The following is a 15692-nucleotide window of genomic DNA, read 5'->3' as shown; positions in this document are numbered from 1 at the left end:
TTGACTGTTAAAATGCATTAAAATGAATTTAACGTATCTTGACCATAGCACCACATAGTAAACACATCATCTACATAATGCATCTATATAGGAGTTTGAGTGTAGCTGTGGAATGCCCTATATATTCTCTAAATATAAATAGAGAAGAAGGCAAACAAAAATCTCAGCCCATTCACTGTACTAATGCACTTATTTATGAGACTGGTGCAGGGGCAGGAGTGGGTTGTTCATTGACTTATTAAATTCTTTAATCGAGGCTTGTCTTCTCCGTATGTTTGGTGGAGCAATGTTAGATAGGACAGGTAGCCAGGAGAGAGGGGGTGCTTCTCACTGTGCCACTAATTGTGTACATGGTAGGTGTCTATAATGTTAGTGTGTACACTTCTTTCCTAGACACGGGCACAATATTCTGCTGCAGAGAATGCGAGGGCTAGTGCAGACAACCTTAGGATTTCTGCACCACAGCCCCAGGTTGTTCCAGCTAGCCTTGAAATGATATTGTTTCTCGTTTTAATTTTGTTGGACAGGTTGGTGATGTGCCTTTTATATGTTAGACTTCTGTCCAGGCTAACTCCAAGGTATTTCGGGTGAGGCTCGTGTTCTACCATTTTTCCACAGAAAGAAAGGTTGAGGTGTCGATTCGCCTCTGCATTGTTCAGGTGGAATACTGTGGAAACAGTTTTTGTTGGATTTGGCTTCAAGTACCACTGCTTGAAGTACTCTTCCAGGATGTTCAGGTCTGTGTTCAAGGTTGATTCCAGGTTGGCAAAAGAGGTAGATTGATGTAGGATTGCTAGGTCATCAGCATACATATACTTGCTTGAGCTGGTATGTGGTAAGTTACACGTAGATATTAAAGAGTAAAGGGGATAACACAGAGCCCTGTGGGAGACCGTTGTGAAGGAATCTGGGCCTGCTGTTTTTTCTGCCAATATGGACCTGGATCTTTCTGTTGGAGAGAATGTATTAAAAAATTTGGAAAGTTTTTTTTTGCACCTTATATTTCTTAGCTTTAGGAGGAGGCCCCTGATCCAGACTGTGTCATAAGCTGATATTAGGTCAATGAAAGTGGCTCCGGATTTCAGTTTCTTCTGGAAGCCTGCTTCAATCTGTGTTGTCAGGTCCAGGACCCAGTCACAGTGACTTCTTCCCGGCCTGAAGTCAGCTTGTTCAATTGGGAGCGCTCTTTCAATGAGTGGTGAAATTCTTTTAAGGAGAATTCTTTCAAAGAGCTTAAAGGTGGAGCAAAGCAAGGAGATCGGTCATAGATTTTTGACATCATTTGGATCTTCACCTGGTTTGGGCATGGCAATTATTTTGGCTTCCTGCCACAGATTTGGTAGTTTTCCAGTCATTATAATTTTTGAGAAAAGGGCAGCGCAGCTAGCCATATTTGGCCTTGTTGACCAAGATGTTTTATAGGCTCAGGGAGGATACCATCCACTCTTGCAGCCTTGCCATTCTTGGCGAGTTTTAAGATTACCTGTACCTCTTCCCGTGATACTGGGTCTACAAGTTCAGGAAACTCAGATTTGTCTGATGGAAGATTGCACAGCAATTTTCCTGATAGAGCTGGGACATATCTTGGAGGTTTTCAATAAATGATTAGCCATTTGATCAGGAGTTATCTCTGTTGTTTTGTTTTGTGTCCATGGGTTAATTTGAAATTAACCCATGGACACAAAACAGAATTGTATAATCTCTCAATTAATGCATCTGCACATGTAATGGAAATAGTTGAGCATCTAATTATCTTAATCAGAAAACTATGGGACACGCAATAAGTTTTTAGTAAAAACAGTCTTTGGAGAAATGGATAGTGTTTGTTTGGAGAAAGAAGTGAGGCAGAGATCATTGGATGTGTATATCAAGAAAGGATGATGATGTTTTGATTATGATGATCAATACCTTGATGATTCTTTGATATACACATCCAACGAAAATAAGATGGTTCCATCTCTATTGAAAACCAACTTTTTTTTCAGGTCGTTACATCCGCAATTCATCTGCTCATTATTCATCTCAAAAATATTGTAAAATCTCTGGTATCCAGAGCACACAAATTTTGTTCCTCTGACGAGTCTTTAAAACAAGAATTGGAAATTATTAAAGATACAGCCTTCTTAAATGGATACAATCCAAAAACAATTAAAAAAATCATCAGCCACTACCCTATGCATCAACCCAGACAAGAAGCCCATGAAACTCCTATACCTTATATCAAAGGTATCTCAGAATGTCTGTCAAAAATTATGAAGAAATACAAACACGCTGCTACCTATAAACCAATCGACCAGATCCACAATTTGCTACTCTCACCTATGATGTTGCCTGGCCTATACGAAGTTCCATGTTCTTGTAAGATGTCATACTGGAAGATCTATAAGTAAACACATCTCTGAACACCAGGATCATGTCCGTCTGATCAAACCACACAAATCTGGCCTCGCTGAACATGGAGTTGAAAACTCTAACTATAGGATCCAATGGAAAAACACCAAACTGCTAAATACATCCTTATATAAACATGAGTGTTTATATAAAGAAAGTGCTGAAGCCTTACATCATAGACCCAATCTTAACCTTAATGACTGTCTCACTATCCTAAAGGTCGTCTGGGAAATTAACCTCACTTTTATAAAATAAATTTATCAGATATATTTTAATTTACAACTGAATATTTTAGTCCTCAAACACGCTATTGTATGCATAGTGATTCAGATATAAGCATGTGCACTACTGTTCCTTTGAATGTAATTCCTAGCATTGTTGTAATAACTGTACTAATGATGTCTTAAGGTACTTAAGATACTAAAATTAATAATATCTACATATTATTAAAATTTAATTACTGTGGTATATATGTGAATTTTTAGTTTTGAATACTCCACAGGTTTCACTGTGTAATAATGACAAAATTGTCCTTGGAAGCATTGATATTGCTTAACAGATAGTAATGTACTTTGGAAATATTATGTGAGCAGATGAATCATTGAAAAAAGCAGTCATATTCAGGAAGGTTGATACCATGATAAGCAGAGGAAGACAGCAAAAGAGTTGGATGAACAACATGAGCTAACTTACATGAAATTGCAACTGATGAAAGGAAAGACAAGAGACCAAGTGAGATGAAGAGTGTGTGTGTGTGTGTGTGTGTGTGTGTGTTCACAAGTCACCAAAAGTTGGAAATGATGTTGTATAATAACATCTTGCCTACATGTGACTACTGTAACATCATTTAACTGTTCTTTGCTTAACAATGAGTTGTCCTTATGTCTAACATTTAAAACTGTGAACCTTACATTTTCATATAAATCTACCTGGAATATGATACAATGTTTCAGATGTGTTTCATCTTTTTAAGAAACACTACATTTATGTATATTTGCCAGCCTGGTTGGTCAGCTGCTAGCATATTCACTCTCTGAAACTAGCACGCTGTGGAATTTTAAACTTGCCACGGGCATGATGTTTGTGATTGTCATTAAGTGGGAAATGAATTTCATTGTCCAGTTGGAGATTATTGTCCTTCACTTGGAGGCCTTGAAGTAGCTTGAAGAAAAGTGAAAGGTTTTTTATTTTTTTATGTAAAAAATAAATTAGAAATACCAAAAGATATATATATAATTAATTAAAATAAACAAAAAAATCCTTAGCTTACCCACAGTCCTCATGTGCTGTAGGTTTTACAACTTTTCATGAGCATAAATAACATTTTAAAATGTGTTTATATGAGTAAATACTTTGTTTTATTTATGTTTATTTTATATTTCTTGGAATCCTTTCCTTCATGCTTACATGGTGATCAGAGCACATCATGAAAATTATGGAAACAACTACCGCTTTAGGGTAAAACTTTAGTTTAATATAAACTAAAATAAACACTTGACATTTTGACCTTCACATTAAGGTCATCATCTGGAGTATACACATATATACAAAGAAATAAGCTGCACTACAATCTAAATGGTATGCTAAAGTTACTGATCAACCATTAAAACTATTGGCCTGACTTTGGTGAAAAAAAAAAAAAAAAACTTGACTACATCAAAGCTAGAGTCCTGTCATTATTATTATCTATTAGGTTATAAAATTAAATTAAGCTGGAGAGCAACATATTCACACAAAAGAAAAAAAATTACTTATATAAATATGCATATAAATTATAATTAACCAGTATGGATAGTGGCCAATAAAAGCTGAAAAATTGCTTCGATTCCTAAAGTCAGGGTTTGCTGGAGAACTAAATGGACTGAATGTGTGCCATCCAAATTCTTGGGGTTTTTATGCCAACATTATTATTAAGGTGATTAATCAAAATTTCACAGGCTTCTTTAAATTTCCATTCATATTAGGTTTTTGTATGATGTAAAGAACAGAGTACTTCTAATCAATTTGGTGTTGGTTGTTAATTAACAGTGCGATCTGAGAGGCCTGCTTCACCAAAATTGTTAAATTTAATGTGTCGTTTGTGTTCTTTTTTTACGGAGAGGGATTGTACATCCAGTTTCCCCAGTATAAGGTAAGGTAGAGGTGCAATAGATGTGATAAACTCCAGGGTGTGCCAATGGGGAGAGGATCCTTAGAGGAGTTGAATATGTTTTTTTAATTTTAAAGTTGGTTTAAAAGTGGCATTAAGATTATAATGGTGTAGAATTCTATTAATTTTTTCTGATAACCCTTCAATGTATGGGATAGCTATGTTATTATGCTATTTTTTACAACCCTGAACAAGCACTTAAAGATGAATTAAAAATTATCAGAAATACTTTCCTAAAAAATGGCTACAGCCAAAATATTATCAACAAAATTCTTCATAAGACCACTTAAAAATAAACTAGACTACAATAAAACTGTAACCATTCCACACATTAAAGGGATATCAAATAAAATAAACAGAACACTACAGAAATACAGCCTTAGAGTCATCTTTAAACTTTTTGCAAAACTAAAGAACTTACTCAACTCATCCAAGGATCCACTTCCTCCGCTGACCCACCCTGGAGTATACAGTATTCATTGCACCTGTAATTTGCCCTATATAGGGGAAACAGGATGCACAATTCCTACCAGAAAAAATGAACATAAATGGCACATTAAATTTAATAACTATGGTAAAGCTGGCCTTTCTGATCATGTGCTGAATACTTTATATAGAATTGACTGGAAAAGCATCTGTTGTTTACATCACACCAAAACGTGGTATGAACATATATTAAGGAGGCCTGTGAAATTATTATCAACTACGCTAATCTTAACAGTAATGGTCTAAAAATCCCAAGAATATGGAAGGCACATTTTCTACACGCATAACCTTTCTCCCTGAGAGTTAATTATAAATAGGACTATAGGTAATCCAGGATCTTAAATCTAATATAAAAATTCTCATGTTAAATTAAGACATCACTTTTGCTGTAATAAAATTTTTCCTCTGATGTTGTCATAAACAGAATATAGCTTTGATGTAGTTACTTTATTTTGTTTCATTTGTTTATTTTTTTTTTTTTTCACTAGAGGTCAGGCCAGTAGAATAACAATTGATCAAATCATTGTCTCTTTAGCATACTATGTGAAATGTAATATAGCTTGTCTCTGTATATATATGTGTATACTCCAGATGATGATGACTTTACTATGAAGGTCGAAATATCAGGAAATGAAAATAATTATTTCTAACATGGTTGTAGTAACTGCATTCTGGTTACTTCGTGTGACAAAATAATTTTTACCTACAAAAAGAAGGTATGGCCATGGGCTCATCACTATCCTCCCTCCCATTGCTAAATTTTATATAGAAGCTTTTGAGCAATGTGCTCTAGATCTTACAATTTGGCTTAGATATGTTGACAATGTTTTTGTTATCTGGCCACACAGCTGCCAAACGTTAAACACATTCCTTAGCCACCTGAACAAACAACATGAGCACATACAATTTACTATTAAAATTGAAAATCATAACTTGCTTTCTTTCCTGGCTACACTGGTCACATGCCTTTCCTCAGGCACTCTATCCTTCACTGTTTACCATAAGGCTATGCCTACACATACCAGCCAATATATACATGCCAACTGATATCACTACCCTTTGTAAAAACTTGGAGTCATTAACACCTTCAAAAACAGAGCTATAACAATTTGTTCTAATGAACAAGCTCTCAAACAAGAATTAAAAATTATTAGCAATACATTTATAAATAATGGCTATAGCAAAAATACTATCATGAAGTTCTTCATAAAACTTAGTCAAAAAATAATATAGATTAGTAAAACCATAGCTATCCCATACATTAAAAGGTTATCAGATAAGGTTAATAGAATTCTACACCATTATAATCTTAATGCCACTTTTAAATCACCTTTAAAATTAAAAAAAAAAAAAAAAAAAAAAAAAAAAACATATTCAACTCCTCGAAGGATCCTCCCCCCATTGGCACACTCTGGAGTTTATTGTATCTATTGCACCTGTAACTTACCTTATATTGGGGAAACTGGATGTACAATCCCTATCCATAAAAAAGAACACGAGCGACACATTAAATTTAAAATTTTGGTGAAGTAGGCCTCTCAGATTGCACTGTTGACACCCTACACTAAATTGATGGGAAAAGTATAGATGATGAGAATAAAAAGAGTCTAGCTTTGTTGTAGTAAAGGTTTTTTTTTTCACCAGAGGTCAGGCCAATTGTTTTAATGGTTGATCAGTAACTTTTGCTTACTATGTAAATTGTAGTACAGCTTCTTTCTTTGTGTATATCTGAAGATCGAAACGTCAAGTGTTTATTTTAGCTTATATTAAACTAAAGTTTTACTCTAATGTGCTATTCTTTCCATAATTTTCATGATGTATTATGTATTATATTTCTTGAAATTATCCATAAATATTTATTATTAGTGCCTTATATTTTTTATTGTTATTCTAATCTGATATTCTAATACTCTCTTAGCATTAGTTGTTGTTTTTTTATCACAAAACAAAAAAAACAGTGAAACCTTAATTAAAATGTGATACTATGAAATATGTTGACTTATTCATGATATCTTTCAGCCTCATACTGTGCCAACAACTTATAGAAAGAAATGTTGTGCTGTTGACAAGATTATTACTCATGGATCATTGCAGAAGACTAAATTTAACAAAGATAGCACTCACTGGAGTAACTCCAGTAGCTGTCAGAATCATTTCATCGTAGAAAATATGTCAACTAGAGAAAGCAGAGTGGAAGATATTGTTGAGCAGGTAATTTTCTGCCTTATTTATCATTTTAAAATGAATTGCTCATAGATTTATAACAAATCTTTCATCTGGCAGTCTGGTATGCTAGACTGCCAGATGAAAGGCCAGTGATCATCAACTAGTGGAAATATTTCTGTGTCTTTTATCAGCTGGTTCCTGCATTAGTCATTCTTTGTAGAAAGTGTTTTCACTTGACAAGAAATTATATTCTTGTGTAATCTCCTTCATCCAAGTATAAGAGTTCCTGCATGCCATAGGGTTTGCACTACCATTATATGAATTTGAAACTATGAATGATGCATTATATGCATCACCATTAATTTTTCTGTAGGTTTTATCTGGCTATTTTTCTAACATTTGTGTTGGATCCCAGCTGCATTGACTATCAAGGTTGTAGCCTCTTGAGCAGGTCTGATTGTTCTCTATCATCTGCCCGTCTCCTACATGGATTACAGGCAAATTATTAGATTACTATAATTTCACTTTGGCACTGGTTTGTAGAGAGTCTTAATGTGATATAGCTTCTTGTTTCCACTATGCCATGATGACTGTAACTAGTTATAATTTTTTGTCTAGAGAACAGCAACCTTTGTAGATAGCTTCCGGTATTGAGACCACATGTTTTAAGATAACAAGTTTAATAAAATTCAAGCAGCAACATATTTTCAAAGACACTGTCTGTCTTCCAAAAACATTCTGCACTACTAGATCATTTAATCATTCTGGGTGCATTTATTAGAGTTGCTTAAAACCAGTGGCAGCCGGTGAAATTTTAAGGGGGTGCTGCCTATACTATTTTGTATAGGCAGCACCCCCACTGCCACTGCTTAAAACACAAGTATTTTATATTAGTTTTCTTTGAGATGGAAAAACATATGACACAGCTTGTAGGTTCAGCATATTTAAAGATCATTCCATCTTGGGTCTTAGCAGAAATTTTTATCTTTTTATTAAAAACTTTATATCTAACAGGATCTTTCTAATTTAAATGGAATCAACCTTAAGGGGTGCTTAAGGGTCAAAGCTGTATAACTGAGAGGAGACCTCCACATAGCCTTTAAAGGAATACAGAGAACCGACCAGGGCTTCTGACCTAATTTCCAATCCTCACCTTCTCGTGGTGCACCCTGTTGGGTATCTACCTGTATACTGAACGAACGAGGATGGGCTGGCAATTTGGGATTTAGCCGACCAAATTTTGTATATTGGCTTAAACCAATATACAAAATTATGATACAACATGACAAAATATCATGCCGGCTGGGGCGTCGCCCGGTTAAACAAGGCCCCCATTGTTTTCGCCAGGGAACCAGGGCGAACAGCGAAAAGTCAGCTACTGGAACAAATCTGAAAACAAACCCCAACTTAACATCACCAGAGTTAAAGATCGGTACTATCAACGTAAGAAGCCTGAATGGCAAAAAAATGGAGCTAGCTGAGGAATTACATAAGTACCAGATTGACATAATCGGGGTGACTGAAACAAAAAAGACCAAACTGGTGAGATCTTTCTGAGCAATAAATACAAAATGTTATATTCAGGCAATGACAATCAAGGAAAAGAAGGAGTAGCCATAGTATTCAACACAAAATACGAGGCTAATCTTCTTGAATGGCAGACAATCTCAAGTAGAGTGATGTGGGCAAATATCAGAATGGGGAAAGTTTATTTTTCACTTAGTTAGACTATAATTAATTTAGTTTAATCCTTTATCCAAGTGTGAGCAAACAAAGTTTGCGCCTGAAAGTATCTTCAGGACTGGGGTAAGGTGTTACAACTCCTTGCAAAGATGGAGCAAGCTAACATCACTCCTATCTCAGTATCTCTCATAATGCAAAACACATCTCCTTGCGGATATGACTAATGTTATGCATTAAGGGAAGGGCCACTACCTAGACTAGTTTCGACCTTTATTGAGGTCTCTTCAGTGGGAGCCAGGCCCAAGAGGATATACCAAGGCAGAAGCATTAGCAAGGTCATCTCCTCCTATAGGAACTGCCAAACGGTGTGTGCCACCTTTTTATTAAATTACTCCGGATTTAGAGAAAGATGTTAAAAGTTTATTTTTCACTTGGTTAGACTATAATAAATTTAGTTTAATCCTTTATCCAAGTGTGTGCAAACAAAGTTTGCGCCTGAAAGTTTCTTCAGGACTGGGGTAAAGTGGTACAACACTGGGCAGCTCCTTGCAAAGGTGGAGCAAGCTACCAACATTCCTATCTCAGTATCTCCCATAATGCAAAACACATCTCTTGCGGATATGTCTAATATTATGCATTAAGAGAAGGGCCACTACCCAGACTAGTTTCGACCTTTATTGAGGTCTCTTCAGTGGGAGCCAGGCCCAAGTGGAGATACCAGGCATAAGCATTAGTAACGTCATCTCTACCTGTAGGCGTTGCCAAACGGTGTGCTACCTTTTTATTAAATTACTCTGGATTTAGAGAAAGATGTTGAAAATTTATTTTTCACATTGTTAGACTATAATAAATTTAGTTTAATCCTTTATCCAATTGTGAGCAAACAAAGTTTGCGCCCGAAGATACTTTCAGGTGCAAACTTTTGTTTGCTCACACTTGGATAAAGGATTAAACTTAATTTATTATCAGAATGGGGAATTCGACAATGAGACTTATTTGTGCCTATGGTCCCACAGAAGGTTCTACTAAGGTAGAAGTGCAGGAATTTTTTGATGCCTTTAGAAAAAGCAGCTGACATAATGAAAGAGGAAAAGTTGGTCCTTGTTGGGGATCTAAATAGCAGAATAGGAAATGATTGTCAGACATACAAAAATATTTTGGGAAAATTTGGAGAAAAGAGCAAAACTAATAACAATGGCAAATACCTGTTGGATTTCTGCTCAGGACATGGACTGGTTATTACTAACACCATGTTCTAACATAAAAATGTGCACAAATTCACATTGAGAGAAAGAGGCAAGGAATAAGAAGAGTCTCATTGCCTATGTTATTGTTGATAGTGATGTTTTCTCCTTAGTGCAGGATACCAGAGTGTACAGAGGATTTGAAATTGGAAGTGATCACTATTTAGTCTTGAGCAGGATAAAACTGAATTTCATATTGAAAAGAATAACATGTAAGAAAGTTTTGAAGTGAATAAAAGTTGAGCAACTCTCAGATGTGAACTGTAGACTAAAATACACAAAGCTTATTGAAGAAAAATTAAAGAGATTGAGAACAGGAACCAAGCCTTGAAGAAAACCCCGATTGATTCAGCCAGAGAGGCATGTGGTGAGGTTGTCTGCAAGGATAGAAAAATCAGAACTCCATGGTGGACACAGGAAGTTAAAGTGGCAGTGAAGGAAAAGAAGACAGCATATCGAAAGTTCCTGGCAAATAAGTGAGCTTGTGCTCTTAGAGAATACTGAGACAAATGTAAGAAAGCTAAATACTGTGTAAAACTAGCTAAATAAAAGTCATTGTAGGACTTTGGCAAGAAGGTGGTAAGATATTCTGGAGGTTGATGAAGAAGCTTAGAAATGGAGAAAAGAGTGCTGTAAAAGGAGTTAGAGATGATAAAGATGACATGAAAATTGGAGAAAAAGATATCCTTGAAGTATGGAGTAACTACTTCGAAAAATTGCTAAATGAAACAAGCAGTGATAGCACAGTGCTAAAAAACACTCAACAGGAACACAGCCAGGAATACATATCCATACTTGAAGTAGAAAAAGCCATCAAAGGCTTGAAATGTGAAAAAGCAGCAGGAGTAGATGATATTCGACCAGAAATATGGTGGTATAAATGTCTTACAGTGGCTGCACTACATAGTTCAGTGAAGCCACTGTAGGTAATACGACATGGACAACACCACTAAATGTATTACAACCATGGCACAGCTACATTCCATTGTGTATCTTCTTCTTTTGCATATTGAAATATACCACTTCCCCTGTCTTCCAGTAGCACTTTCACACACCAGAATACTCTGATTTTGTAGCTGTCAGTACAGGCTGTTCATAGTCTGGTGTGATCTGCCTCTGTCTTTAGCTACATAATAATCCTGCTAGAATGTACTATATACAACTGAACTGCATACAGTAGTTCTTGCAATTAAATTACATAAAATTGATGTGCTACCAAAGCAGTTTAAGAAACTCTTTTCAGGTACTTAAAAGTATAGTATACTAACACCATCCAGTGCTATTCCAGACCCAACATTTGTTTTGTCATATAAGGTCACTCCATCTGGAAGTTCATCTGTGTCAAATCTCAAGGCTTGTTAGGATATGAAATGAAGCTGCAATGTGGGAGCTGGATTAGCTCTTTCTTTAAGATACTATCATATTCCTGTTCCATATATTGATTACAAGCAGATGATAAATTTTTATATCTCAGTTCATAACCATCATGCAGTAGAGAGAATAACAATGACTGGTACCAGATTAAGCCTGAAATTCTAGTCTAGTCTCTGCAGGGTTCACAGAGAGGAAGTTGTTCTTTCTTATACAGAGCCAAGAAAGAACAACTTTCTTGGCTCTGTAGCATCTTATACATTCTTTCCTGTTAAGAAATGATGACAAGCCTTAATTTTATCATCAGTTCTCATTGACAAAATGAGCCACTTTTTATTATTTTAGTTTCCAGGTATTATCTCCCTAGGCACTATACATTCAGACAGATTTTATCTGATTCTTCTGATTTTTTTTAATATATGGCTACCCTTTTTTAATTATATATATACACAACTTTTAAAGAGAAATTGTTTATAATTTATTTGTTTTACATTTTTCATGTATATTTGTCTTGATTAATGTGCCCCCCCCCCCCCCCCCAAAAAAAAAAAAAAATTCAAACCAACCAATTAGCTACTCTCATTCCACAGCAGACATAGCCAGTTTTACTCACTTTTAGATAAAATCAAAAATTTGGAGAAACTCATATAGTTGCTCTTGATGTTTGAAAGCCCTTTGATCAAGTCTGGCTTAGAGCTACCATCTTATTGTCTTCTCCATCCTGCTCTTTGTTTTTAAAGATAGCCAATTTCCTTTCTGGTCATTCATTTCCTATTATAGCAAATGGTTTACTATTATCTGATTTCTCTGTCAATGCTGGTATATTCTAAATCTGTGCTTTAACTTATACTATTCTCATACATTAATGACCTACTCTCATTAACTTCAAATCATGCCCATAGTTTTGCTTATGATAGTAGACTCCATTTCTCTTCATTTGAGAAACCTTGTAGTGCTCAAATGCTTCAAGTTTATGAATCTTCATGGCCCATGTCTTGGACAGGATATTCTTGCCATTCTCCAATATAATAATAGAGTGGTGAATTTCATTGCTGCTGGAACACAGTTTTATTTCACTCTTCGTTGCTTTTGAAAATATTCCAGTCAAGAGTTGAGATCAGTTCTCTCTTCTTTGGTTGTTCAAACAACTGCTGGTGAACATTCATTCACAGTTCAGATTCTCTCTCTAATCACTTATCCACACAGAACTGTTATAGGTTTTTTTTTTTTTTTTTTTTTACCTCTTTTGTGTGAGGTTGAAAAAAAAAAAAACTTAACAGTCACAGTCTGCTGGCCTTAGTTTTTTTTTGGCTGTAATTACAATCAATCCTTGCTTTTATATTTATATATTTCTCTGCTTTTCTTAAATATAATTGTAAGTATGTTGTTATATATATATTTTTTTTTTTTTTTTTTTACAGCGAGAACAAAAAAGAACCTATTTGAATTCCATTTTGCTTAAACTTTTAGCAAGTATTCCTGGTAAGCAACGAGTGGATCTCACTTATCTCTTAGATGGTGGATGTGGGAAAAGAACACGTAGAAAGGCCAATCCACTACTGACTTGATATGCTGCACATCATTGAAAGATTATCATTATCTATCCTTTGAGGAATTAAAATCTTACTGGTCATGGAATAACATCCCATTCACTTACTCCAGTTAAGGTTCCATGCTATTTTGTGATTTGTCAGCACTGCCAGAGACTTAACCTGCTGTGTAGGAGACTCTTTTGAAAACTTTCAGCTATTTGCAGATGCAGCACACATTGTTGGCAGGATACAACTAAATTATGTGTGTTGTGCTGATCTGACTACTCAAGTGATATGTACAGCATCATTTATTGTTTCTTTTTTTTTTTTAGGTGTTCTTTACACTTTTCGTAATAAGTATTATGCTGGGAGAAAATTGATTGCCGCCATAAGAATTCCGTGTATAAATGTAAGAACTATCAGAGCAACACAGTTTGATACTGTGAATGATCCCATACCAGCAACAGCAGTGTTTGTGACTTTATTATTCTCATTATAGCTACTTTTAACTTAAAAGATAAGGAAATTGTTCAAATTGTGTTTTGTTTTGTAGCTTCAAAAAAAGAAAAAAAAAAGTCACTCTTGTCATTAGGTTTCTGAAACCAGTTAATATGCTGTTGTTGCTTGTACAAAGAAAATCTTAAGCAGATGTGGATACTTAATATAAGTTCAGAATGAATTTGTATGTAAAACCATTGTAATATAACATCTCATTGGTAGCTGTGTATTTTATCATCTTCATTGTAATCGCATCTTCCTTTACGTACTGGCCGGTTGTATTAAGCCAAAAACTAGTCAAGATCTCTTGACAGCAACTGCCAGAACATAGCACACAGGTTGTTTAGAAGTGTCACACGACAACATAAGTTGTTTGTTGGCCTCAGCCGTCCTTACAGCGAGGTTGCAATGTCAGGTATTGTTTCAGGAAGAGAAATTAAGGGAAAAGGTGTCTTTTTTTTTTAAATTGTTTGTATAAAAAAAAAAGTTTTAAAACCCTTTGAATGCAACCAATACTAAGAGACATAAAAAGAACCCACTTAAAATAATGATAGTGTCCAAAATATATATATATACACATAAAGTATTTTCACATTCCTGTTGATTATTATGATTTTTTTTTAATTTATTTATTTTTTTTAACCACACAAAACAATCAAATTTGTTTTGGTAACTTTTGTTGTCTCTCAGTATATCGTGACCGTTTGAGAGGTATGTTAATGGTTGCTGTTACCTATTGAATCTTGAGTATGAAATACTCAAAACTGCTGTATAACATGTTGTCTTTGGGAATATTGTACATATTGAACTTAGCATCAGACTACACAGATATTTACAAAAACAAATATGGATTAAACATTTTTAACAAATCAGTACAGTTTGTGATTTTTATTATTGAATAGTTTGAAAGGCATCAGAAAGAAATACTTCATTCTGTAATATATAGATATGTCACTCAGAGTTACATATATAATAATAAATTCTGGCTAATTCACAACCCATGAAATTGTAAATTATCAACAACAAACAAAGTCAGCAGAGCTGGAAGAAAGATAAGGGTCATCAGTGCACAAGCATTCAGACATAACAGTGTAGCCCAATTAACAAGTACTGTATATCATATCTTTTAAGGTTACACGGTGATCAGCATTTATAGTGAACAGATTGTTAAGACAAAAACACACATATTGGAGTAATTCCTTTACTTATAATTAAGAAAATAATACACAATGTTTTGACCTCTGTGTTAAAATCATCACTAGGAAAACATATGTACAGGATGCAAGCTAGATGACACTACACAAAAGTAAGATGCTCTGTTAATCATTCACCTTTGGTTGTGAAAAAGAAAAATTAACTAAAAATATTACTAAATGAAATATATACAAAATTAAAAATTAAATTAATCCACAAACTAAAACAAACTTTTTATACATATCAGTATAATAATATACAGATGATTTAAAAAGTGGGATGCATAAGGATTAAAGTTATATAACTGAGAGGAGACCTCCACAGTCAGCTACTGGAAAAAATCCTAAAACACATCCAACTCAACATTACCAGAGTTCAAGATCAGTACTATCAACATAAGAAACCTGAATGGCAAAAAAAAAAAAAAAAAATGGAGCTAGCTGAGGAATTAGATAAGTACCAGATTGACATAATAGGGGTGACTGAAACAAAAACTTGAGATCTTTCATAGCCTTGCAAGGAATGTGGAGAACAGACCAGGGCTTGTGATCTAATATCCAATCCTCACCTTCTCATGGTGCACCCTCTTAGATATCTACCTGGATGCTGAATGAACGAGATGGACTGACAATTTCGGATTTAGCTGATCAAATTGTATTCTTATTGGCTTAAACCACAATGTAAAATGATGGTACAACATGACAGAATTTCATCCTTGCAGGGGTATCGCCTAGATAAACAAAGCCCTCATTGTTTTTGCCAGGGAAACAGAACGAACAACAAAAATTCAGCTACTGGAACAAATCCTGATAAACATCCAACTCAGTGTTAGCAGAGTTCTAGATCAGTACTATCAACATAAGAAACTTGAATGGCAAAAAAAATGGACTAGCTGAGGAATTAGATAAGTACCAGATCGACTTAATAGGGATGATAGGAAGAAACTGAAAACTTTTCAGCAGAATCTCTCTTTACTTC

General features: G+C 34.8%; 1 protein-coding gene across 1 annotated transcript in view; it reads left to right on the top strand.

Moving 5' to 3' along the window:
• The window catches only part of ash1 (histone-lysine N-methyltransferase ash1), a 585771-nt gene extending 571379 nt beyond the window's left edge, over positions 1-14392 (top strand). Inside the window, exons 26-27 of the mRNA XM_090395574.1 lie at positions 7046-7237; positions 12912-14392. Of these exons, the coding sequence (XP_090251700.1) occupies positions 7046-7237; positions 12912-13058 (339 nt within the window). The 3' untranslated portion in view covers positions 13059-14392. The remainder of the gene's footprint in view (positions 1-7045; positions 7238-12911) is intronic.
• The last annotated feature ends 1300 nt before the right edge of the window (positions 14393-15692 follow it).

Source organism: Typopeltis vanoorti, chromosome 7, assembly GCF_054136105.1.
Source record: "Typopeltis vanoorti isolate ZY-2024b chromosome 7, IOZ_Tvanoo_1.0, whole genome shotgun sequence".
Taxonomy (NCBI): Eukaryota; Metazoa; Arthropoda; class Arachnida; order Uropygi; family Thelyphonidae; genus Typopeltis; species Typopeltis vanoorti.
Note: the sequence above shows the minus strand (reverse complement) of the source record. Positions and strands in the feature narration are given on the sequence as shown.